The sequence below is a fragment of the Hylobates moloch genome, unplaced genomic scaffold, assembly GCF_009828535.3.
Source record: "Hylobates moloch isolate HMO894 unplaced genomic scaffold, HMol_V3 SCAFFOLD_14, whole genome shotgun sequence".
Taxonomy (NCBI): Eukaryota; Metazoa; Chordata; class Mammalia; order Primates; family Hylobatidae; genus Hylobates; species Hylobates moloch.
Window position 1 is genome coordinate 5,831,994 of NW_026652289.1, and position 25,996 is coordinate 5,857,989.

The 25,996-nt window shown below is 38.6% G+C and overlaps 1 protein-coding gene and 1 long non-coding RNA gene across 2 annotated transcripts in view; one reads left to right on the forward strand and one right to left on the reverse strand.

The window, feature by feature from the left end:
* The window catches only part of DSCAM (DS cell adhesion molecule), a gene marked incomplete at its 5' end in the record, with an annotated part of 789,264 nt that overhangs the window by 441,576 nt on the left and 321,692 nt on the right, over positions 1-25,996 (forward strand). The window contains one exon of the mRNA XM_058427845.1: positions 20,391-20,537. Coding sequence (XP_058283828.1) covers positions 20,391-20,537 — 147 coding nt within the window. The remainder of the gene's footprint in view (positions 1-20,390; positions 20,538-25,996) is intronic.
* On the reverse strand, positions 5,160-7,451 carry LOC116482099 (uncharacterized). The gene is made up of 3 exons (XR_004251769.2): positions 7,074-7,451; positions 6,386-6,873; positions 5,160-5,945 (listed from the first exon to the last, which is right to left on the reverse strand). It is a non-coding gene; the product is annotated as an uncharacterized LOC116482099 (long non-coding RNA).

A 25,996-nucleotide genomic window follows, 5' to 3' on the forward strand; every position in this document is an offset into this window, starting at 1 on the left:
GGGTGCACCGGCAATTAGCTAACCCAAGGCTATCCAGCTTCTCTCCATGAATTATTCAGGTCTTATTTTTGTACCTGTCAGTTTGTAAAGGGAGATTGTCATCTCTTGATTGGCTATTACAGATCCATCTAAAATGGTTGCTGTCTAACAGCTGACTGATAGACTCCACACTTTTTACCCCTGTGCAGTGAAGAAGAGTAAAAAGAACAAAAATGTAGCTTTTGATTGAATGCTAAGATCAGACTCATCCACCTGCTGAGCAGGTCTGAATACCACTGCACATGCAACTGGGCAAGCATAGTCAAAGGAGGCTTGATTAAGCAAAAGGAAGCTGAGACAGCTCCAGCCTCTCCCTTGCCCCACCCTGCCCATGCATGCAGCTCCCCCTCCAGGAGATTTGAAAGGGACAGGGTGGGGTGGTGGGGGAATGGATAGACACAGGATGAGCAGGTGACCAACGAGGCTCATTCTCAGTGATGCCTGATGAGAAGAAACACCCAGACTTGTAGCTCTGGCCACACAATATGTCCTCTTAGGATACATTCGTTCTCATTTATTCCACGTGTCCACACCTGTTCTCTCACTTTTGCATCCTTCCCAAATCTGTTTTCTTAAGTTTTCTCTTCCTTGATGCATGGACACGTGCCATGGCCATTGGGTAGGAAGCAGTGCAGGCAAACAAGTCGGCCGGTGTGCATGAAGATTTCTGGAGAGTACTTGTCCATTCTGTGATGGTAACAGGCTATATCTTCTTTCAAACACAAGAGTTGAGGGTGTGGTTTATCACTCCTTTCGTTAATCTGAGTCAGATAAATCCAGATCCTAATGTACTTTATGTTTTAGATGGTAAGCTCTTTGTCAACTTGGTTCATAGGGTTAAAATGCTTTGGAGAATTTAACAAATAATTTAATCAATATACCTGGACAATATTAATGATAAAAATCCTGTGATGGTAATTCAGCATAGATTTTCTATAATCTATTGTGGTACTGGCCAAATACAGTGGATATCTTTGGAATGTACCAGAAAGAAGTGGTGCCCCCGATCAGATATCTTTTTTAGAACATTAGCTGTTTTTTAACGGTCCTCTTTTTTGTTATTTCTCTTCATAAAATATTGGCTATTTAAAAGAATACTCTCTAATTAAAATTTAATATCAGGAAATGAAAGAAAGATGGTTTCAATGCCAGACATTTATAATGACTTTTGATATCCTTTCTCAAATGACAAGTGAAGTTTTCTCAGCATGACATGAGAATAATTTATCAGAAGATATAAAAATGAGCAAAATGTACATTGGAGAAAACCCTTTTGTACTCTCAAGAAGAGAGCAAATTATCTTAAAACACGGGGGATTTCTATTCATCTTTTATGTAGGAGTATCCTACCTTTATTAAATACATGTTGAATTACACTGAAGGAAAGAGTAAACCCTACCATATTGAATCCCACCCATTTCTAAATGGCACAGGGTAGTTACACTGTACACTACATTTACTGTAAGAATTGCTAAGAAAAGCCAACATGAAATGAGCGTGTTCTACATGGAATTTGTAAACAGTTACTAAGTGGGAAAATGTGGGGAGAAAATATAGGGAATGAAATTAAAAAGCAAGATTGGCTTACCTAGCGTGGTGCATCTATACCACCCTACTCCAATAGGGTATGTGCATTTGAATGGATTGTAATAGGTTTTAGTAGGATTAAACACACTTTCCAAAATGTAAAGTTTGCAGTGCTTAGAGTTTTATCAAATATTTTCAAAGAACATAGCTGGTTTATCCGTGGAGGAGGGGGGTTTTAAAATGGCCTTTACTCCCGTGATTTTCCTGTGAAGATTAAACAGAGTAATGACCATGAGAGCCTTATGGAAACTGGAAAGAACAAGGTCTGGTTTCTCAAACAGTAAAGAGATGCCTGCCAGGTTAAGATGTGGGTGAAATGGAATTTGTGGAAATATGTCAAAAGCACTAAAGAGATTGCTTTTCTTCACCCACAAATACGGCATGCTGACCTACCTCATACCGAGAAACACAGGACTTCATGATACCATCTCCTGTGACCCCCCTCCCATCTGAAATGCAATTGTCTTCCAGTGTTCTAGAGGCATCTAGCTTTTTATATCAATCATATTTGCCATTATTATCACTTATATAGTCATTATTTGTTTAGGGTTACTCACGCATACCTCGTTCTTTCTCCACCCTTCTTTTTGCATCTCATTACTGGGTACAATTTCCTTTCTGGAAGCACATCTTTTAGTTCCAGGCGCAAGCCTGCTATTGGCAAACTCTCTTGGTTCTTATCAATACTGGGAAATTTCCAAATTGTTTTCCCAAATATTGCTTTTCTGCCATTTTTTTCTACCCTCTCCTTCTTGAACTGTAATCAGCCATGTGGATTTCCTCCATCTCTCCTTCAAGCCTCTTAACCTTTCTTTCATATGTATCTTTCTTTCTTCCATATGTTTCTTTTTCTCTCTAGGAAATATTCTGAGTAATTTCTGTAGATTTATTTTCTTGTTCACTAATTTTTCCCAACTGTGTCTAATATAAATATTTATGTCAAGGGTTATATGTTTTATTTCTGCCCATTCTGCACATATTTTATTTAATATTTTTATCTTTTATGATATACTCTTGTTCACTTATCTTATTTTTAATTCAATTCTATAGTTTTGCAACGTTTAAAATAATTATTGTGTAAACAATATCGAGTTATTTCATTGTCTGAGGCCTCTATTGCTTTTTCTGACTCTTTTTTATGATAATTGTTCTCTAATGTGTTAGAGGTTTGGTATTGGAAGCTCAAGATTGGAAGGGAGGAGTCAAGCTTCATCTGTAAACATTTCTCAGTGCTCCTTCCTCCAGGGAAGATTTATTTGTCTTTGCTTCTGCCAGATGTCCTTAGAAGCGGAGTCACTATATGTTACTTTCTAGAGTGAGGTCTGCTGGACCCTGGAGACAGTGAGAATACAAATCCCAAACCAGAGCAAGGCCAGTACTGTGGTTAGACATAATCCCTACACAAAGCTTAGGCTAGGAAGGCAAGGGTATTTGCAAAGGCTGTTTTTTTTTTTTCAGGTCCAATCTTTGAGTGAAGTTATAGTTTTCTGCAGACTTCTCTTGTGTAGGACTTGTATAGGACTAATAGCCTTCCATTTCCTCATTGCTGTTAAAACTATGTTTCTTTCCCCCTAAATGTGCAAATGTCACAGGGAAATTATAGGTAATATCAACAAGGTCTTTGCTCTTAGGTATTCACCTCCCTCTTCCTTTCTAGAGCCCAGAGGACTTTCCTTACCTGAGAAACCTGCTGTTCGTTTAAGTCAATGTTATATTTATGCAGCGTGTCTAAGTTTCTTATACCTGGAGAGTTTTCTGCTGTTCATTTAAGTCAATGTTATATTTATGCAGCGTGTCTAAGTTTCTTATACCTGGAGAGTTTTCAAAATAATTAGTTTTTTACATAGTCAGAAATGGAAATTGCTACAACTCACTGCTGATTCACTGACTATATTAAACTACCTGAAAAAAAAATGGAAAAATAAGATTCCAGATAATGTAATCTGACATACATTTCATGACAGAAATGACCAAAACTTAATCCTAGAGGGAATTTTATCTTAAAATCCTAGAGAGAATTTTATCTAAAGAAAATTCATTAGATGGTTGTAAAGCAAAAATGAAATTAAAAAATAATATAAATAAACGTAGAGTTCAAGAAAAACGTCACTGTTTCCACTTTAAGTGGAGAAGTAATTTGACAAATTTTTGTTGAAAGAATTTTGCTGATCACGAATTTCTATCAAAACCCAAGAAGTGTAAACATAGGAAGTACTTATAGGTTAACAAAGCAAAAATCATGTGTTATTAACGAAGAAGTGTTAAGGTGATGCCAGATCCACAGGCACTCACTATTTCATTTCTGGGAGCGTTTTTCAGCCTGCGGTTCCCACACCACGTGTACCGTGGAGCCCTCTGTGCCACGCTGCGGGGCCTCGGTCTGACCAGCAGGGGGCACCGAGTGTTCTCCCGCAGCGGCCCGGCGTGGGCGGCGGCTCCAAGGCCAATTCCTCAGCACCAGGCAGGTGCCTTTGCAGCAAAGGGCGTTCATTCACATTCACAAAGGTCTCCGGAACAGCCTTGTACGTTCTTCACCTGCCTTCAACTAAAGCTTCGGAATTTTAAAACCTGTGAAGAAGCTTAGTGTCCTGACTGTATGTTCCTTTTAATTTTGCAAAGTCTACAAAATCCATTAAGAATTGCTTTGCAATGAAAAATATACACATTTTTATACTTTTTTTTTTCAAATGCTTCATTCCATTTATATTTAGCAGTGAGGCGGGCCTAGGCAGAAATGAAATAAAAGCACAGTGTTAAGATCTGCAAGTCCATTAAATTGCAGTGCATGTAATTAATGCACCATAATATTGCTTAAACACAGAAATGTACATTAATGTTGATCCAGTGGCACTAGTCATTCGTTGATACAGGGCTAGATCCACCTAAAGCTCGTGGTGAACACTTACAACCTTGCACAGAAAGTGACTGTGCTTTAAAGCACGAAGGCAAAATCCCATTCTGCCAAAGATATCTTGTGTTCCTAGCTGTGAATCAGTTTATCCTCTTTGTTTTATACTTTGCATTATTTTATTACTTGGAAGAATTCACCCACTTTTTTCTGACAAAGGCTTATCAGATTTTTCTTTTTTAAAAAAACTATATATAAAATTTTGAAGAAAAGACAAAGCATTGCAAAGAGCTGTCAGAGGGGGACGAGAAGCTTACAGAGTGAGCAGGTGGCACACAGCCTCTCTGCAGTGGGCATGTGAGAGCCAACCCCTCAGCCACATTAACAGCCCACAGCATGTGCCAAGCCCTTAAGAAGTCACACAGCATTTCAGAGCATCCCACAAAACCAATAACACAACATCTGTCAACGCAATACATACATTTCCAGGTAGATGTATTAGCACGACTCTTATGTGGGTGCCGAGGAATCTTGCAAAAGTTTGTGCAAAATTGACATCAGTTTTACTGCTTGTCAGCAGTGAAATGAGTGGATTCATTGATTCATTCATTTGACAAACATTTAATGAACAACTACTCTGTATGTGTTCTAGGGACTGGGAATACAGCATTGAACAAAATACAGAACTAAATGCATGCTTGATGGAGATTTTATTGCCATGGTTAGCATGAGTTACATTCATAAAATATACTTTATTTTCATTAAAAAGAAAGAACTAGATTTCTTTATATCAACATAGATCTTAAGAAAACATAATGTTGGATGGGAAAAGTGAGTTTTTCCTTGAGAAATAGTAAAATATTTATGTAAGTTTGAAAGACAAAGAGAGAAAATACAGAACCATACTATGTGAAGTTCATTGCCATAGCTATGTGTGTGAGTGTGTGGTAATAAAATAAAAAAAAACTGGGAATACACGCTCATATTTCTGATAATAGGGTTTTTTAGGAGAAAAAGATAGGATGGGGAAGGAACAAAGAGAAAAAGCATTTTCTGTAAAGTTCTGTTTCTTTCATTAAAAATAAATAAAGCAAATTACACCAAATAGTTAACAATGATCAATTTTAAGAAATGGGTACATGGATGAGTATTTTATGCATCTGTGGGTGACTGGCACTTTTTCAGTTAAATAAATGGCAGTGGGAGGAGGGACAGAGGAAGTGCATGGGGAGTGAGACGAAAGAAGGATCATGATGAGGGCAGAACTTCCCTAGAGGACGGGCCGGTTGTGAGCCTGAGAGATCCCCTGTAGAGGAACTGAGCAGAGCTCCCTGTGCCTCTTTCTGTCCTGGCCTCATGCTCTCTGGCTGGCTTTCCCGATCCGTCGTCCATCTCTGCTGCCCTGTTGTTGTTGTTGTTGTTGTTGTTTTTGTTTTTGTTTTGAGATGGGGTTTTGTTCTTGTTGCCCAGGCTGGAGTGCGATGGTGCGGTCTTGGCTCGCCGCAACCTCTGCCTCCCAAATTCAAGCAATTCTCCTGCCTCAGCCTCCCGAGTAGCTGGAATTACAGGCATGTGCCACCATGCCCGGCTAACTTAGTATTTTTAGTAGAGATGGGGTTTCACCATGTTGGTCAGGCTGGTCTCTAACTCCTGACTTCAGCTGATCCACCCACCTAGGCCTCCCAAAGTGCTGGGATTACAGCTGTGAGCCACCACGCCAGGCCTTCTGCTGTCCAGTTTTAGTAACAGCTTTAGCAACTGCCTTGCTCTGCTCTCAGCATTCTCTGTTTTAACCATCGCGATTTCACCTCTGCCTCCCTTACATCTACCTTTTGTCTCGCAGTCTGAAAATGAAAATCATCTACCACTGTCCTGGCACCAACCCGTGGGCCTCCCCGAACTCCTGCTTACCTGGGCCATGTCAGCCCTGCAGCCCACGGAGCTCCTCCAGGGGATGCCTCTCTTGTGCTTCCTTGGCTGTGATCTCCAAGCAGAGGGCAGGCCAACTGCCTGTTTCCTCGTCCTCCTGAGTAGCTTCATCTTTCCCTCCTAGCAGTAGACCCCTATCCCTTTCTCCAAGAAACATTGTATAACCCACCTCTTCCAGGAAGCATCGTGAACACACTACTTCTCAAATCTTTGTCATTCATGAACTATCTTTATGATATCTGCAATCACTGAATACCATCTGTGCTAGTGTTTTTGTCTTTTGAATAATTCTTGTTTACTTAAAACAATGTAATTGTAAAAAAAATGCATTACTACTTTTAAACGGAAAATCAGTTTAACTAGCCATACAGATAAATGCAATACAATGAAAGTAAAACAATAATATTAAATTCTAGTCAGATACAATTGCCTTCCAAAGACTCTAAGCCAGTAGTTTACGTTTCCTTTGTCTTAAAAAAAAAAAAAAAAAAAAAAAAAAAGGAGATTAAAAAGTGTTAGAGCAGTAGTGAAGATAACTTAATTCTGCAAAAACGTGCTGAGAATTCTAGTGGAGGCACCTAAGTAGGTGAGTGGATAACTGGTACCTTCTGTGGCTTTCCCTTTGAAAGAATCACAAGAATTGAGATTTACAGAGGGGAAAAAGTCTCACCATGTGTCCGGATAGCATTTCTCTATAGCATCTTATCAGCTGCATACCATTAGTGGGTTCCACTCCATCTTAATTCATCATGGATATATCATTTTCTTTTCTTTTCTTTTTTTCTTTTTTTTAGAGGGAGTCTTGCTCTCTTGCTCTGTCACCCAGGCTGGAGTGCAGTAGTGGCATGATCTCAGCTCACTGCAGCCTCTGTCTCCCGGGTTCCAGCAATTTTCCTGCCTCAGCCTCCTGGGTAGCTGGGATTCCAGGTGCACACCACCATGCCTGTCTAATTTTTGTATTTTTAGTAGAGACGGTGTTTTACCGTGTTGGCCAGGCTGGTCTCGAACTCCTGGCCTTAGGTGATCTGCCTGCCTCGGCCTCCCGAAGTGCTGGGATTATAGGCGTTGAGCCACCTGCCCGGCCAGATACATCATTTCCAATCTCTCTTTACATCAGCGCTTACGTATATCCAACCGACACTGTTTGCCTCTGTTTTGCAATTGTTTGCGCTTTTACTTTATGATATGTTTCCTTTCCTTCTCATTAGGAATTAGCCTTTAGGTACCTTGGATTCCATTACTAGGTCTGCATATGGTGGGCAGTTGCTACGTGATTTTATTAATACCGTTTTGTTACAAAGGATATTGCAAGGCAATGGAGTTTGTGTTAAGCTAGATCTGGGGAAGTCATTTAGGGAATTGAGTTGCTCTCACAGTGCAAGGCTCTGTGACATGAAAGCCAGTCTCAAAGATTCTCATGAGGTCAGACTATCTGAAACCAAAAGGCCGTGGAGTGGAGTGACACAAGGGACCGCATCTGACCTGGTTTCTGCCCTTGGGTATTCTTGTAAGTATGCATATTTGCATGTACATTTGTATGGATGCCTCAGTAAACTCATTCTAGTTTCCTGTGGCATCATCGCGTGTCATCGGGAAACAAATGTAATCCAAGACCTTCAGATGATGTTGCATTTTTAAAAAATAAACTGCTTTCTCTGCTATTCCCATTATATATGCAACCAAGCCTGTGGCCTTATAGACTTGCTGGTCTCAAAGCATGTGTTTGAGGTGGGAAAAAATGTAGCACATCCAAGGAAATGATACAAGATATAGTTTGAAAATAGAACTGATAGGACATAGAATTAGCCCGAATGCCAGGATGAGGCAAAGGCGATGAGGACCAAGGTGGCTGCTCGGTCTTGGTGAGGAGACCTGAACAGGTGAAGAGTCCTCCTACCAGGAATAAGAACTAGGGGACTTGCTAAAGCAGAAATCCTTAATTTAAAATGCAGAAATATTTGAAGAGAGAACTTTAAGAATCCCAGGTATACCAGCTGAGGCTAAAAGACGATTAGCCTTGCTTTGAAACAGAAGCCTAGTCAGAAAAGTAACAATTCCATCACTAAGATGTTGAAAAAGCCTCTTCAAACATTTTTTGCTCTGACTTACAGTAAGAAATACATAGAAAAAAGACATTTCATCTTAGAACTCAGCAATGCATACGCATAAATACACATACAAATATACAAACACATAATCTTATGTACGCACAGGTGTACTGAAAGAAAGCTGCAGAATATTTATCACCACTATTTGATAACACGCTGATACATTCTATGCTCTTTTATTTCATTTTTTTTAAAAAAATAAAGCTACAATCCATGAAACTGATTTCACAACCCATTAATAGGAGAACCCAGAGTGTGAAAAACCATTGCCCCATAATATTAAGGGGCCACAACATAGTGTCTATTTTCATTCTTTATGGTGGTTCCTATTTTTCCAGATTCTTTCCCATAATCCTATGTCATCTGTATCAGGCAGACAGACTTTACAGTTAATTTTCATGTGTTTTGCCAATAAGCCCAGTGTCTTAAATTCCTTTTGGGTTGCTAACACAGACCAGGTAAGCACAGTCATTGTGGGCTGAAGTGCCGTGCTCTGACCTTCCTTCACTTATTTTTTCCTTTTTGTACATGTTGCTTTTTAATCAGCACTGTATTGTGCAGCCACAACTGGAACAGACAATCAACCTGACATACACATTCCCTTCCAGCCCCAAAATGCAGAAATCTTGTGGGACAGGAAATAATGCTGATGTACCTCTTCTAAAGATGAGTCCGCCTGATACAACGAGCACATCCAATAGCATTCTCTTCCTTCCTCTTTCCATATCTCTATAAAGGGCTAATTTCAATTCCCCAAAGTCCAAAATAGGTCAGCCATGGACAGCCAGTGCCACGCCCCCTGGTTCTTATTCCTGGCAGGAGGACTCTTCACCTGTTCAGGTCTCCTCACCAAGACCTAGCAGCCACCTTGGTCCTCATCTGGCCTTTGCCTCATCCTGGCATTCAGGCCAATTCTATGTCCTATCAGTTCTATTTTCAAACCATATCTTGTGTCAGATCCTTGGATATGCCACAGTTTTTCCCGCCTCAAACATACTTTTCCTTTAACCTTGTTCTTAGCTCTACTTATCCATGAATAACCCCTTCTTATCTTCCTACCTTCTGTGGCTCTGCTGAAGTGCACGCCCTCAGAAATCCTTGCATTCACACCCCACTCCAAACTCCCACCGTCTAAACAGGTCTTCTCTTTACTAGAGTCAACTTCCGTTTTGCAATTCACATAAATGCATTTATGAGAGTGGATTTATTTTCTTTGTCAATGTACTCTTTTTGTCTGTGTTCCCAACTGAAATATTTGCTTTCAAATGTCAGTGGCCAAAACCATCTTGTTCATCATATAAATAAATAAATACAATTTATAAGTTTTATGAGCTTCTTTGGTTCTTTAATAAAAAATTCTGGAAGTAATTCCTTTAAAAGTAAAGGAATTATACAATTATATTCTTTCTAAGGATTCATTATTGTAAACAACTAGAAATCTAGAGCAAAGATTAATGACAGACTCGAATATCTGCACAAAGATCTTATCATTAACAAACTAAATAGGGTAATTAGGTATACAGTTGGAATGCAGTATGCAGGCTTAAATTAGTAGTGTATAATTGAGGCTCATTTAACTGCAGGAGAATTTTACTGAGAGAATTTTATTTACAAAAAAGAAATGTCTTAGTGAAATTGCTTTGAGAGAATTTAAAATATATACACCAAATCTCTTCTTACATACTGGATCCAGCCGAATTGTAAGCTTATTCCTCATGCCCCATGTAATGGTGTTATTTCTAGCCAAATGATTTCTCCCAGGCAGCTCAAGATCCACGCTGGGGCTTCATTATTTCTTGGATATCTTGATGATGCTCTCCTAAACATAATAGGCTCCACTGAAGGTTAAATAAAATGATATGGTGAGAGCTCTGCCCCTCTCAATATGATCCCTTATTTTACTGATCCTATTTTTAGAAAAATCTCGAAGTATGTATATCTTCTAAACAATCACTTAATTTAGCACTGTGCAAACCTTTGGGGGCAGCAGGTAAGTGGGGCAAACAAGAGGATCCCTTTGTCTCCAGAGAGGCAACTGCCATTTTGAGGAGGCAGTGCTAACACCCAAATCAACTGGATTGATGCAATTATGCGTGAAATGGGGAATTATCACAGAAGTTCAGGAAGAGGCAGAGATCAGCTACGTGGCAGATTCAACTTTTGTGTGAGGTATTTGGAGCGGAGGGATTACAAAGACCAGGGTGAATATTGAAAGTCTCCCCTTCTGCGTTTAGGCACGTCCGGGTAGCGACCAGCTTGAAAAGCAAGCATAATAAAAGCCCTCTTCGACGCATCTACTCCCGACAGCAACATCATCCTACATTTATCTCCTTCTGTGTTGTGTGTTACATGGGTTTGGTTTACGTCTACTGTGTCCATATGCTCACCACCCACTGACATCTTTTTCCAAAATACATTTTAACTACCCAAGAAGCACGTTGATAGAGTCGTCTTTTAAGATACTCAAATACATGACAGTGGGAAATGAAACATAATTTCTCCTCCCCTTCCCCTAATTCACTCATGATTTCAGAGGCAACTACAGTTAACATTTGGGCAGATATCTGCTGATCCAGGCCTCTCTGTTCATTTGCATACACAAATTTATTTATATACCACTGCCTTTGGTACATAACATTACAGATTGTTATGTAACCACTAGTGGAGATTTTTCTGCAGGGTATGTGTACATATACCTTGCTGTCTTTTATGTAACTGCAGAGTATAGATGTACCCTAATTCATTTACTTATTTATCCCTTGATTGGCATGCAGGTTTATATATAATTTTTCATTGTTAAATTATGCATCGGTGCATTTGGGGGTGAACATCAAAGTGTGCACATCTGAGTTTTTCCATAGGATCGTCCTTGACGTTGCAAGAGGGATTGAAAAGTATGCAAGTCTCACACTTGAAATATACTGGCAAGTTGCCCTTCAAAAATCAAAAGCCTTCACCAATTTACATGCCCACCTATAGAGGTTTTTATTTCCCACACCCTTTGTCAAGACCACTTATTTTCAAACATTTTGGTTTTTGTTCTAATCTCCTGGATGAAAATCTCTCATTTTAATTTATATTGATTTGATCAAGTTCTAAGTAAATTTTGTTCAGCAATTAATTAAAATGTAATTCATTTCACTTGTGACAAAGTGACATTTTTGCAATATCGAGTTGTCTAATCCTAGAATTGGATATGCCTCTTCATTTATCCAGGGCTTCTATTATATCATTTGGTAATGACGTGGAGTGTTCTTTAACTCAATTTTGTGCATTTCTAGCTCTTAGACATTTAATATTTTTATTGGTTCAGCAGGAATATTTTATCAAATTTTATTACACATTAGAGCTACTCTAAAGTGCTTTTCTCTGTCAGGTACTTACACGGATGTTCTTATTTAATATCATGATTTTCCCAAAAAGGCAATATTGCCCCTTTGTGCAGGTTGTATATGTACTCAAGGCTATGGCAATAGGAAGGCAGAGAGCTGCGGCCATTTGCACCATCCTTTAGGAGTCCTCTCCTCCCCTGGCTTTCTTAGCACCACGCTGGCTTGTGTCCTCCATGCCTCCTCTCACTCCTTTCCTGGGTCTTTTCCTGGCCTTCTTCCTTCACTCTCCTTCCTGGGGAGTTACTGAACTTCAGTTCTCATGAAGGGCTCCTCCTCAACAAGCATAGTTGGTTTCCAACACCCTGTCTCCAGCTTGACTTTTTTTTATTTTAACTGACTCAGCATGCTCACAGCTGAGCTCTTATCTTTTCTGAAACAGAATCTTCCCCACCCCAACTCCTTTGCTCTACCAAGGCCACCCCAACCCCATAGGTCCCTCAGAATCAATACCTGGCATCTTCTTCTCCTCACCCCAGCTCTGTTGAACCTTTAGGTCAAATTTCTTTCTGTGCCCATGGCTTCTGCCCCACTCTGGTTGTACCTCCGCTTGCCCATGCCTTGCCGTCTCACACTTGTGCCATGGCCCAAACCCAGGGGAGAGATTTGCATGAGGGCGTGAGCCAGCATGCCAGGGCACCATCCTGGCACAGATACTTGTATAAACTGGGGCAAGTCCCTGAACTTCTCTGTTTCTCAATTTTCTCATCTGAAAAATGGGAATAACAGTATCTTCCTCTTGGAGTCATTGTAAGAACTAAATGTGTCATAACATAAATAATGCTGAAAGCAGTGGTGGCCTCCACCTAGAACCTGTTGGCTCTGATTAGGATTCACGTTAATGTCCATGTCTCTATCTAAATTTCCCCTTTTTATAAGGACACTGGTCACATTGGATTAGGGGTACACACTATCCAAGTATGAGTTCATCTTAACATATTACATCTGCAGTGACTGACCCTATTTCCAAATAAAGTCACATCCCGAGGTACCGCAGGTTAGGACATTAACATAAAGTTTTAAGGAAGGGGGAAATTCAGCTCATAACATCAGGTTAGATGTCTTCTCTTTAGGGGACTCTTCTTTTCTCTTATATGCAGCTTTCAACATGTGCATAGTTTTATCTGGCAACTCAATTGCTCAGGAAATATCTGTAGCTCATTCATGCCTGCATCTAATCCTTTATATATATCATATCTATATAAGATATATAATCCTTTATATATAATCATATCTATATAAAATATATATATACGTCTTCTATTTCCACTTCTATTTTAGTTAATGCTAAGAGACTCGTGTCATTTCTAATGCTGTATACTTAGAACTTAGATTTAATTCTTATGTTCCTCTAATATTTCAGAAACTGTTATTGAAACGGCTTTGAAGAAAGCTCAGTTTCATGACACAGTGTGGCCATCAATTGGAGACGGCGGGCACAGCTGATAAAAGTTTCATCGTGGTTGTGCTACCATTTGGCATCTTATTAGCAGAGCCATCTGTTCTTTTAATTGCTATTAACTCAATTCGTATAGACTGCAATAGGAAAAACAAAACAAACAAGAGCTCTAAGATATATTTCTCTAAGTGAAAAATGACATAAGCTTTTAAAATCTTCCCCCAAGTAGTGTTGCCTTTACTGAAGATCTAACAACTTAACCACATAGTAAAAAGCCAGGGAGCATAATGAAAGAATAATTCATCACCATCTTAAAATATGCTCATTTTCATATAAGAATATATTCATCTCTGGAGGGGAACAAACTCTTTTTATGTAGTCTACATGAGGAAATGTGCTGAAATCTAAAAAAAGGTACTTTAGCTTTCTTTTTACTGAGACCTAGGAAAGGATGTTTTGAATACAAGCAATAATAGACTGTTTCATCAGCCCATGCATTCAACAAATATTTTAGGATGTCATAGCCAAGTACTGTTCTATGTAATGGAGATAAAATGTTGAACAAGACAAAATGCATTCTTGCTATTCTAGATGAAGGAGGAAAATGTTCAACCAATCTCATGCACAAGATAATGTCACATACAGGTGTAATAAAACCAAGTCTGTCATCATGAGTGACCATGATAATGTGACTTTGCCGGAAATTTGGCTTAAAAACTGAGGCCAGGATGACAAGAAGGACCCATCCAGGGAGAGATCTGGGCTCAGAGCCTCCAGTCAGAGCAAATAAAAGAAGTACAGCATGGCCTGGGTATGGTGGAAGAAGGAGAGAGTGGAGGGGAAGCTTTTGGAGATATGGTCAAAGCCCAAACCATCATAGACCATCATAAGTGGTTAGGTCTAGTGGGATTCCTTCAAGGCACTAAATGATGTATATTGCTAAGTGCTCATGCATGATGAGTAGAGATTAAATTGTAGGGAAGCAGAAGTGGACACAGAGAGTTTGAAAGCTACAATCCTTAGATGTGTGTGGTACAGTGTTGAGGGAGGAAAGTGGATGGATTCAGGATATATTTTGGAGGTAGAAGCAGAGGGCCTTCCTGTTAGATAAAATATGATGGACAAGAAATGATTAATTTTGAGAACTTCAGGATATGTTTTTTTTATGCTCAGATACTAACAGATATGCCAGGGAGAATTGTTCAAGTAACATGATAATAATTTTGGGGAAAGTCCCTGAGTTTCTGTGAATATCCATTTCTACTGTGGAAAAGACTTCTGAAGATAATATCTTGGTCAGCTTGGGCTACTGTCACAAAATATCATGGACTGGGAGGCTTAAACCACAAAAATTTATCTCTCACTGTTCTGGGGCCTGGGAAGTCCAAGATCAAGGTATTGGCAGATTTGGTGCCTGATGAGGGCTCCCTTCCTGGATTGCAGATAGCCGCCTTCTCACTGTGATCCCACAGGGCAGAGAGAGAAAGTGAGGTCTGGTCCCACCCTTATAATCACATCTATACCTAATTACTTCCCAAAAGCTTTATTTCCAAATACTGTCATATTGGGGTTTAAGAATTCATCATATAAATTTTGTGCAGATGCAAACATTCAGTTAATAGCAGATGTCTGTGATCCTCCTTTCCCCAAGCCTTTCACTGGGGTATACAAAAATACTCCATGGACTCAGTATATCTTTCTATGTTTACCAACGCTGTGTCATGTGACATTGGCTCAGAGGTCCGGTAAATATTTTGCCTGTGGTGACATAGCTCCAAATGGCAGAATCGTGATGTAAAATTCATCTACGTCATTACCACTCAGATGCTTTCTTTAATATATGAGGTTGCCTTTCATGAGTAAGCAAACAAACAATTGAAATGGGGCCCTGCTATGTTTACACCAGTGGAATCTTCCCTGTCTGGCTCACACAGGCTACATTTTATACACCTGTGGATTGGCCAGAGCAGCAGAATAACAAACATGACATTTACTAGGATAGATACCATTGTCATTTTTTCTTTATTATTAATATTTTTTCAATTGAAAAGTTATAATTATATACATTCATTGGGTACAATGTGTTGATTTTGTATATGTCTATATATACACACCTATGTATAAACACAATGTGAAATGATTACATCAAGATGATGAACATATCTGTCACCTCACTTATCCCTTTTTTTGTGATGAGATATTTGAAATTTACTCTCTGAGCTATTTTGAAATACAGAATACATTATTATTGAGCTTAGTCATTCTGCTGTGCAATGGATGCATGACTATCTGCTAGATGACATAAATGCATTTTAATTTGATCTTCAACAGCAGAACAAAGAGATTACTCATCATCTCTCTTTTTTCTAGATGAAGAAAGCAAAGTTTAGAGTTGAATGACTAGACTGAGGCCACACAGCTAGAAAGGGACAATGACGGTTTTGTAGTTCAGATCCACTGGCTTCCAAAGCCCAGGTTTTTTCTTCCACACTGAGAAATCTCCAAAGTGGATGAGCTTGTTGCACCTGAAACCAGGGAAAGATCTTTTAATTTGATTCTTCATAAGAACAAAGAAAAAGTTAGCTGAGAAGATTGAACAAGCACATTAATGATGAGGACTTTAACATATAAAGTTAATTATTTGTATTAGAATAACACACAAGGATAAAAGCAGGTATGGGGATAAATACCAGTTTTCCTCTCTGGGTATCAGTAGCCCCTTCATCCCAGCGAGATGAGGACAATGCTACTTCCCTGATTGCTCTCCAGGTTCTGCCCTTCTGTCCTTTTTCCTCAACTTCTTCGAATGTTCCTAAACCCAAAGGCTCAAATCTGTTTAGATTACAAGCTCCCTAGAGATAGGGGCTGTCTCTCTCCTTTTTGCATTTCTGGAGCCTAGGACAGTGCTGGTCCAACGAATGGGTGCATCACTTGGCTCTGTTTCCTGCCCACCTATAACACATGCTAGTTTTTAGAATCAACTCTGATGTGCCTCTTTCTGGAGATCATGCATGCCTGCTTTCTGCAGCTCAGATCTTAAAGATCTGACTTTCAGCTTTAACAACCCATAGTTCAGCAAAATAGATTTCTAGAACTGCTGCTATTTTAATATCTGCCTTTGAAGAAAACCCAAAATGGTGTCATGCCTGAGTTTCAGAACCCACTGCTCTATGGGTGTTTTTTGCTGCTCAGCACCATGACAATGGGAAGAACGTGGCCGTAGAACTCCAACTCTGAGGGTTTCTGCAACATTTTCCAACTGGGCTATCGCCCCATTTTCTTTGGTAGTTTCATGTCCCTACATAGAAATATCCCACTGGCCCCTATGCTGATCTTAACCAGGCTGACTGAACTGGCACCAAGCACTGGATTTATTTTAGTGGCACTAACATGCAAGCTCATGTTAACTGACATTGGAAAACCACTATGTTACTTGCTCATAACCTATTTACTCTTAGTTTATACAAAGTCCTAACAGCTTTGATATGTCTGTTTTCTAACTCTCAGCATACTGAATGCATCACACTGTGTGTTGACAAAGATACTGATAACAAAGGGAAGTAACATATAACAGCTGGATAGTAAAGGAGGAAGCAGAAAATCTAATAAAGACAAGCTCAGAGACTTGAACATCTGGCAGTCTGGGACCATTCCATGCATCCTGAGATGCCAGATAGCTTCTGAGACATCCCTCTAGTAACTGAGCAGCATGGCTCAATAATCGATGTCCAAAATGATGACTCAAAATCCAAAAATCATTCACTGTTCAGTAGGCTCTGAATTGCAGTGTGTTTAACATGACAAAAAGTATGAACTATGTTTTAGAAATGTGTCCGGTTAAAATGCTAATAGTATTCCGAGGAAAATAAAGTTACTCATAAAATTTTTGCTTTGCACAGTTGTATGTTACCAGACAGTTCTGAGTAGTCAAGGGTGTGTGTGTGTGCTTGAGTGTGTGTGATACAGAAACACACACAAAGGGAGACAGAACGAGCCAGAATTGTGTGTTTGCACTTTTTGATGCCAATAAATTGTATTTAAACATTTGCCTGTTTTAACAGAAGCACATCCAATAATCCCATTGAAGGACATGAACAAACCATTTATTCCATATGACATGGAAACCTTTGGTGGCATAAGGTAGCAAGTGGGGTACAGTGGCAAGTTAGGGAGCAGTTAAAATGATTCCTTGTTACCACAGGGCTGACGTATTTGGTGCTCTAATGACATAGCTGTGTCCTTGTCCCTTGATAGTTCCGCAGGACTCCTGAGTTGAGACTGTACCCAAGGACCCTGGACTTACCTGTTCCTCTCATAATTAAAACATCCTACTTTTCAACCTTATTTTGTGTTTTAAAATGTTGATCAATTTCAAGATGAGATAAATTGAGAAATGAAGGACTAGACAAAGGAGGTCAGATTAACCCATTTATGCCTGAGGTTGAAATTTTTTGAATGTTTGCAATCAGACCTTGGCAATGACCTTGAGCAGCAGGAGATAAATAACTGCCACATGCTTAGCGTTTCAATAATGAAACGCTAGGCATAAATGGGTTTACGCACAGAAACTCAGTTAATGTCAACTCCTTCATTGCTGTAAACATCTCAAAAAATGCTTAAGACAATCAAAGGTTCAAGTTCTTCTGAAATGATACGCCGTAAAGCCTTATTTAACATAAGTGAGTAAACAAAAAAAATGTTAGATATTACGAGAACAAAAAGTTCCTAGAGAACAGAGCCCTCTCTGGAATTGGTAATAATGCAGGCTGCTGCTATCTGTGTGCATTTCTCAACCTTTCTGGAAAATGGCACACAAAATCCTTTCCACTTATATTTTGCCACCACTCATGGCCTGTCAATTCTAACGAAAATACTCCATGCTAAGAAGGTGACAGAAATTACATACATCATCTTTTTTTTTGACTTTCCTTTCTGTCTATCAAACTGTACTTTAAAGGAACTGATTATTAAAGCATTATATAAGCATGCAAAATATATTGAAAGAGAAATAATGTTTCCATTATACACAATGTGTATCATAAGAAAGGCTGGCGTGTGATGACACATGACAAGTGGTAAAAGGTATTTTTAGTTGCTTTCATTTGGGGGAATAATAAAGCAAAATTATCTGGAATATACAGCTTTAGGAGATTTTTCAGCTTCTCTAATAGCTAGCATTATTTATGGTATATTTTAAACTAAATGTCTAACTGGAATTGTTTGGAAAGTTAATATAAATATTACTTTAAAGATATTTTATACTAGCTTTAATAATTAATTTGTGCTCCTTTGAAAAGCTTATACAAGGTCAGTATTTGCTCTGTTATTTTATGATCTTTTTCACATCTGTGTTCTTTGGAATTACTCCTAACTCATGAGAATTCATAAATCATTTTTAGGCTCAGCATGGTGGCTCATGCCTGTAATCCCACTTTGGGAGGGATTACACTCCCTAGCACTTTGGGAGGCCAAGACAGGTGGATCACTTGAGCTCATGAGTTCAAGACCAGCCTGGGCAACATGGTGAGATCTCGTCTCTATGAAAAAATACAAAAATTAGCCAGGTGTGATGGCCCACTCCCATAGTTCCAGCTACTCGGGAGGCTGAGGTGGAAGGATTGCTTGAGCTCAGGAGGTGATGGCTGCAGTGAGCTGAGATGATACCACTGCACTACAGCCTGGATAATACAGCCAGAACTTATCTCAAAAAAAAAATCATAAACCATTTTTAATTTATCTGAGAAACTGACCTATGCATGATGTGTAGTTATTGCAGAAAATGACCAAGAAATTATGTTTACAATTTAATTATGTAAAGCTCAAAAGCATTGAAGCTAAGACTCCTGGAAATTCTGACTGAAATAAACTGAAGGACGTTTCAACTGAACCTGAGAAAAGTAAGCAATAAAAGTTGATTATTTGGCATTTTAGTCTTTTTTCAAAGAGAAAAATCACATTCTTTCTAGTGGAATCACATTACGTGCAGAAATAGCCCATAGAAGAGTCTAACGGTGGCAGGAGGTGTACTGAGTTACCCACCACCAAGGTGCAATGAGGCACTCTCAGCTCTACTTTTTTTTTTTTTTTAAAGTAAAAGACCAGAATTTTTATTATTTTAGGGAAATTATAGAATCCACTTAGGATGATCATGTACATTTTACCTTTATGCTCCAACTTGTTTTATCACCCAATTAAAATTGAACAGCAAAAAATATCTTTAAAAGTTACATTTTCAAAGGGAAAAAAACATGTTTGCCCTTCTTAAACTAACACCGATATTTGATCTCAATGTTGGCCCTTTCTGTTCAACTGAAGTTTTACCGGTAAAAATTACAGGTTACAGATAGGGCATTGTTTTGTGCTGACATAATGGGGAATGACTGATCATGAATTTTTTTCTCGAGGTGAAAATTGTTATTGTCAATGATTTGAGCAGTTCCTTTAAAAATTAGTGATTAAGAAATAACAGTATTCTAAAACACTGAATCTGGGAAGCATTCATGTGTGTCATAGAATGTAGTGATAAATATTGGTTGTTAATGTGAGGAAATAAGACAGCCTTTTTAGGGGAAGTTTGTAGAATATTTTATTGCTTTGTAGTCTAATATTTTTGTGCTTTTATTGAAACATTTTAAGCTGAGACAAAAGTTTATACTTTCATAAGCTAGAGATGTGCAACAAAAAGTTAATATTCCCTTAATTTGTCATATTCTAAAAGAAATGCAATGATCCAAGAAAATCTATGTTTGCTATATACCAATTATATGACAGCTTCGTTGCTGTAAGATAAATGCATGATCTAAAAAAAAGTTTATGAGGTTAGATTTGCTAAGTATATGTTTATTGTATAGCATAAGTACTAAAAACCCTTAATGTAGGCTAGTCAAAAAGTTAAAACAGCTTGGACCCTTAATTGACACACACACACACACACACACACACACACATGCACGCAGACACACGCACCCATTTTTAGCTTTTTCATTAAGTTTCTTCAGGTGGGGAAGAAAAAAACTGTTTAAGGACTTTGTCTATGTAGTTGGGTTGCTTTCATTGTCTTTTAACCAAGCCATTGTTTTCCTCTATTTCAGGATCTAGATTTCTCATCACATCTACGGGAGCCTTGTATATTAAAGATGTACAGAATGAAGATGGATTGTATAACTACCGCTGCATCACGCGGCATCGATACACCGGAGAGACGAGGCAGAGCAACAGCGCCAGACTTTTTGTATCAGGTAAAAACTCATCAAGACTCCGTCTGCTATGTCTGCTATTTCTTTGTTAGTGTCCTGAGACGACTCAATCAAAATTGTGGAGTGTTGCCACTAAAATGGAGCCTTCAATTCCCTTTCCAAAATATTTTAGGAATTTTAAAACTCTTAAATGAATATGAATACAATTTCATAGAAATACAGATTTCACATTTGTCAAACCAGTAATTGACACATTCACGTGATGATGCATTAGCATTTCAGGGAGCACATTAGGAGTGAAAGATCCATCTCCATCCCTAATATCCATCTCAAATGCAGTCAAATTGCATTTGATTTGAATAGAAAACCAAATACAAAATACCCAACCTTTGCCTTTGTAGCTGAAGAATATATAATTGCCCCCCTGTGGTAAATATCCTACAAGGTTGTAATAGTGAGATGGAAGTGACCAAAGGTTGCTTGCTATCAAGATTTGAGAAGTACCTTATTTGTAATGCTTTATGGGAAGAAGTGAAGGGAACTTGTTGAACATTGGAATAATTTAAAACATCACTGCCTGAGCACCCACTTTTTGTCCTTGATAATGTACTGTTGGGATTTTTCTCTTCATCGCTTACCTCTTCAAAATAGCCAATGGTCTTTCAAGGTCCAGCACAAACACAAGTCAGAATTAAATTAGTTTTCCTTTGAACTTGCAGGTATTTTTGTTTCTTTATCTGTTCTTTTACAAGTCAATTGCTATTTTCTCCCTTGCTTTTATAATTATGTCTTTCGGGGGGAAAATGAATTAGAAAATGAATAATAACTATCATCTTAGTCCATGATAGCTTTAAGGAGAGCACAATATTCTACTTATTCAGAAAATCCTAGAAAACGTCCTGTTTGCATTAAAGAGAAATTTTCTAATGGCATGTTCAGAAAAGAAAGGGGAAGGATTCGAGGTAGGAGGGGGATCCTGGCATACAGTTAATTTGGGATTAGCAAAATAAGTAAATAAGCATTTCTCTCTCCAAATGATGACATAAGTGGTGATGATCTAAGAGCCCGTCTTTCTGTTTCAGGTGACCTTTCTTATCTCCATGCTGAGTCATAAAGTGTTGATTTTTAAGTGTATCTCTTAGGGTTGGAAAGGCAAGTTTACTTTCCTTAATCCCACGATGTTTGTTCATTTTTTGTTTTGGAGTGATTCACTAATGTTTCAAAAATGGACAGAAGTAGTCACAAGCATTTTGTCACCATGGGAGTCCTGGGGTTGCCTAGTGAGCACTGGAAAAGTGAGAGCAACAGTGTATAATCCAGCCAGGGAATATCATACACTAAGACACCTGCCGAAGAGTAGCCAAGGAATAAGACTGAACATTCGGGGCTAATGGTGTAGGTGAAGACAGGGAGGTGATAGGTGCCAGGAGAGGGGAGGGGTCCACAGAGTCACATGCCACCAAAAGGTTCATATGAGAGTCTACCATATGTGGAAAATAACTCAATATTTTTTGTCATTGAAATTTTAATAAAGCAATTGAGGGAGAAATTTGTTAATGCTAAAAGATGAGAACGTAGACACTGAATACAGAATGCATTTCTAACATGTCAAGCTTTGAAGGAAAAGAGAAATGAATTTCATTTTAAATTAGATTTAAATATACTTAAAAATGCACATCTGGAGTTTGGGTCATGGTGGAAACATGTTGATGTTTGACCTCAAACTCCTCCTGAAACCAACACAGATAAAATAGGATGACAAAGAAAAAAGTACATGGATGGCACCTTCAACACAGCTGGATTACTGGCAACAACAGGACCAGCAGCAGAGGTGGAAGGCGGTGGAAGGGGTCAGCCTGTTGGGATTATGGTAGTGTCAGAAAACTGCAAATAACCAACAGGTCCCCATCTCCAAAAGCAGAGGAGTCCTCACAACACTGGGATAGAACTGCATGAGGTCTGGGTTGGAGATGAGTCACAAGGCCATTGGAGTGGCTGGTAATGATTGCACAGGCCAGTGATGGTCTATGTCCTTGAAGTTAGCAGAAGTACTCAGCAAGTACTCCTCTCAGAAGAACAGAGACTCACTCTCGGGGGAAGGGCTGGATTTAGAAGTCAAATTGAGCCAGAGTAGAATAGAAAGAGTAACAGAGAAGGCTTGAGAACCAGGGGAGGCCCTAGAGAATTCCATCCTATGAAATACTACAAAAGAAAATACAACATGCACAGCCTTAGAATGTAAAAAACAGTGTTCTAGGAAACACATGGCTAAAAGTGGAAGCCCATACAGCTCAATCCCATATAGCTCTGAGAGATGGGTTAAATGTTGAGTCCTTGAAGGTAGTATCAAGGGAGAAGACTGGAAAAATATACTCATCTCATCCTCTCCTGCAGGAACCTTCTCCTAATTAACTAAGAATGTCTATCTTATTGTAAAATGAAACAAAAAGGAAAAAGATTTAACCCAGCACAACTTTATCACAAGAAAAATAATGAAAATTTTAAAAAAGTTTTGATTAGAAGTAACTACAAAAAATACTGACAGAAATCATATGAAAACTATATTTTTGTTTGAAATGATTAAAGCTTTAAAAGAGCAGTATAAATCAGAAATAAAATGATGAAACAACACAAATCTGTGAAACAATAAGTGGCATGTTTTGGAAAAAGTTAGAAAAATGAAGAGTTCTAAAATTAAAATGAAATTAGAAGGAACACTCAGGATAAACACAACAGAAAGCATAATATGGGAAATCAAAAATATTAGCGAATAAGACAAATAGAGATAAAAATGTATAGATGTCTGACAAAGATGATGAAACACATGTATAACTAAATTCTCTTAAAAAGAAAGCCAAGCAATTGATCAGAATAAGTATTAATAATAAAACACTAATTCAAAAAAAGTCCTGTCATTAAAAAGAATACATAATGACTACATATTAAAATGGCACAACCATACCTGGAAAAATGGACCCAGAATGGTCAACATGCAACATAGTCTAATAAAATTTGTGAGCTGTAAATATAAAGAAAAATATCATTTAAACATCCAGGAAATAAGTTCAAGTTACTTCTAAGGGAAAATATAAAGAGACTAATGAAATAGAAAATAGACCAAAAAGGTCAGGCGCGGTGGCTCACGCTTGTAATCCCAGCACTTTGGGAGGCCGAGGCGGGCGGATCACGAGGTCAGGAGATCGAGACCACGGTGAAACCCCGTCTCTACTAAAAGTACAAAAAAAAATTAGCCGGGCGTGGTGGCGGGCGCCTGTAGTCCCAGCTACTCGGAGAGGCTGAGGCAGGAGAATGGCGTGAACCCGGGAGGCGGAGCTTGCAGTGAGCCGAGATTGCGCCACTGCACTCCAGCCTGGGCGACAGAGCAAGACTCCGTCTCAAAAAAAAAAAAAAAAAAAAGAAAATAGACCAAAAGAACAGTAAATGTAATAAACAAGTTTTTTCTTTAAAAAAAAATCAGTAAAATAGACAAACTGACCTAATATTTTTTCAAATGGTCTTGATTTCTGTACTAGGGCTAGTTATTTGGACAAGTCATTCTTTCTCTGAGGACAACTAGAAAGACTTGTTAAATGTGTAAAAAACATCTGCCTATGGTTGTTAGGAGCTAGTGTGAAAACTTATAGGACCAAATTGCAGAGGAAAACAGCCACAAGAAGTGAGTTTGGTATTGAGGACTGCCTTTTCAGTAGGGACAGTTTAGAGGAGATTGCTGAAACTCCGAGAAGATGAGCAACCCTTCTGAAAGGTTAGTGGTGTCTGGAAGGTAAAAATTGGAGTCTAGTCTCTATGTATGTATTAGGGTTCTTTAGGGGGACAGAATTAATAGGATAGATATATATATAAAGTAGGGTTTATTAAGGAGTATTGACTCACGTGATCACAAGATAAAGTCCCACAATAGGCCGTCTGCAAGCTGAGGAGAAAGAAAGTCAGTCTAGTTCCCAAAACCTTAAAAGTAGGGAAACCAACAGTGCACCTTTCAGTCTATGGTTGAAGGTCCAAGCGTCTAAAAGTTGAAGAACTTGGAGTCTGATGCTCAAGGACAGGAAGCATCCAGCACAGGAGAAAGATGTAGGCTGGAGGACTAAGCCAGTCTAGTCTTTCCGTGTTCCTCTGCCCGCTTTTATCCTAGCCATACTGGCAGTTGACTAATGGTGCCCACCCAGATTGAGGGTGGGTCTGCGTCTCCCAGTTCAAATGTTAATCTCCTTTGGTGACACCCTCACAGACACACCCAGAAACAATACTTTGCATCCTTTAATCCAATTAAGTTGACACTCAATATTAATCATCACATTATATATATTTGTTTATATATTATATATTATATATACTCATTTACATTTATAGTAGCATATATAGTGGGATAAGTGAAAAGTGATTATGTTTATGTTATTTTTATTTTCAGTATAAGAGAAAAATAAAAGTATGAAATTTTTTTATAATTCTTGAAATATTTATAGAAATTCTTGAAATATAACAAAAATGTAAGGCATTTATACAACTGAAATAATTATTTCTAAATACTTTACATATGTACTTTTTATCCTAAGCTCTAAGAGAACAGATGTGCCTTAGTGTATGTATGTGTGTGTATATATATATATATGCTTTTTTTATTATACTTTAAGTTTTAGGGTACACGTGCATAACGTGCAGGTATGTTACATATGTATACATGTGCCATGTTGGTGTGCTGCACCCATTAACTCGTCATTTAACATTAGGTATATCTCCTAATGCTATCCCTCCCCGCTCCCCCTACCCCACAACAGTCCCCAGAGTGTGATGTTCCCCTTTCTGTGTCCATGTGTTCTCATTGTTCAATTCCCACCTGTGAGTGAGAACATGTGGTGTTTGGTTTTTTGTCCTTGCCATAGTTTGCTGAGCATGATGGTTTCCAGCTTCATCCATGTCCCTACAAAGGACATGAACTCATCATTTTTTATGGCTGCATAGTATTCCATGGTGTATATGTGCCACATTTTCTTAATCCAGTCTATCATTGTTGGGCATTTGGGTTGTTTCCAAGTCTTTGCTATTGTGAATAGTGCCACAATAAACATACATGTGCATGTGTCTTTATAGTAGCATGATTTATATTACTTTGGGTATATACCCAGTAATGGGATGGCTGGGTCAAATGGCATTTCTAGTTCTAGATCTCTGAGGAATCGCCACACTGACTTCCACAATGGTTGAACTAGTTTACAGTCCCACCAACAGTGTAAAAGTGTTCCTATTTCTCCACATCCTCTCCAGCACCTGTTGTTTCCCAACTTTTTAATGATCACCATTCTAACTGGTGTGAGATGGTATCTCATTGTGGTTTTGATTTGCATTTCTCTGATGGCCAGTGATGATGAGCATTTTTTCATGTGTCTTTTGGCTGCATAAATGTCTTCTTTTGAGAAGTGTCTGTTCATATCCTTCGCCCACTTGTTGATGGTGCTGTTTGTTTTTTTTCTTGTAAATTTGTT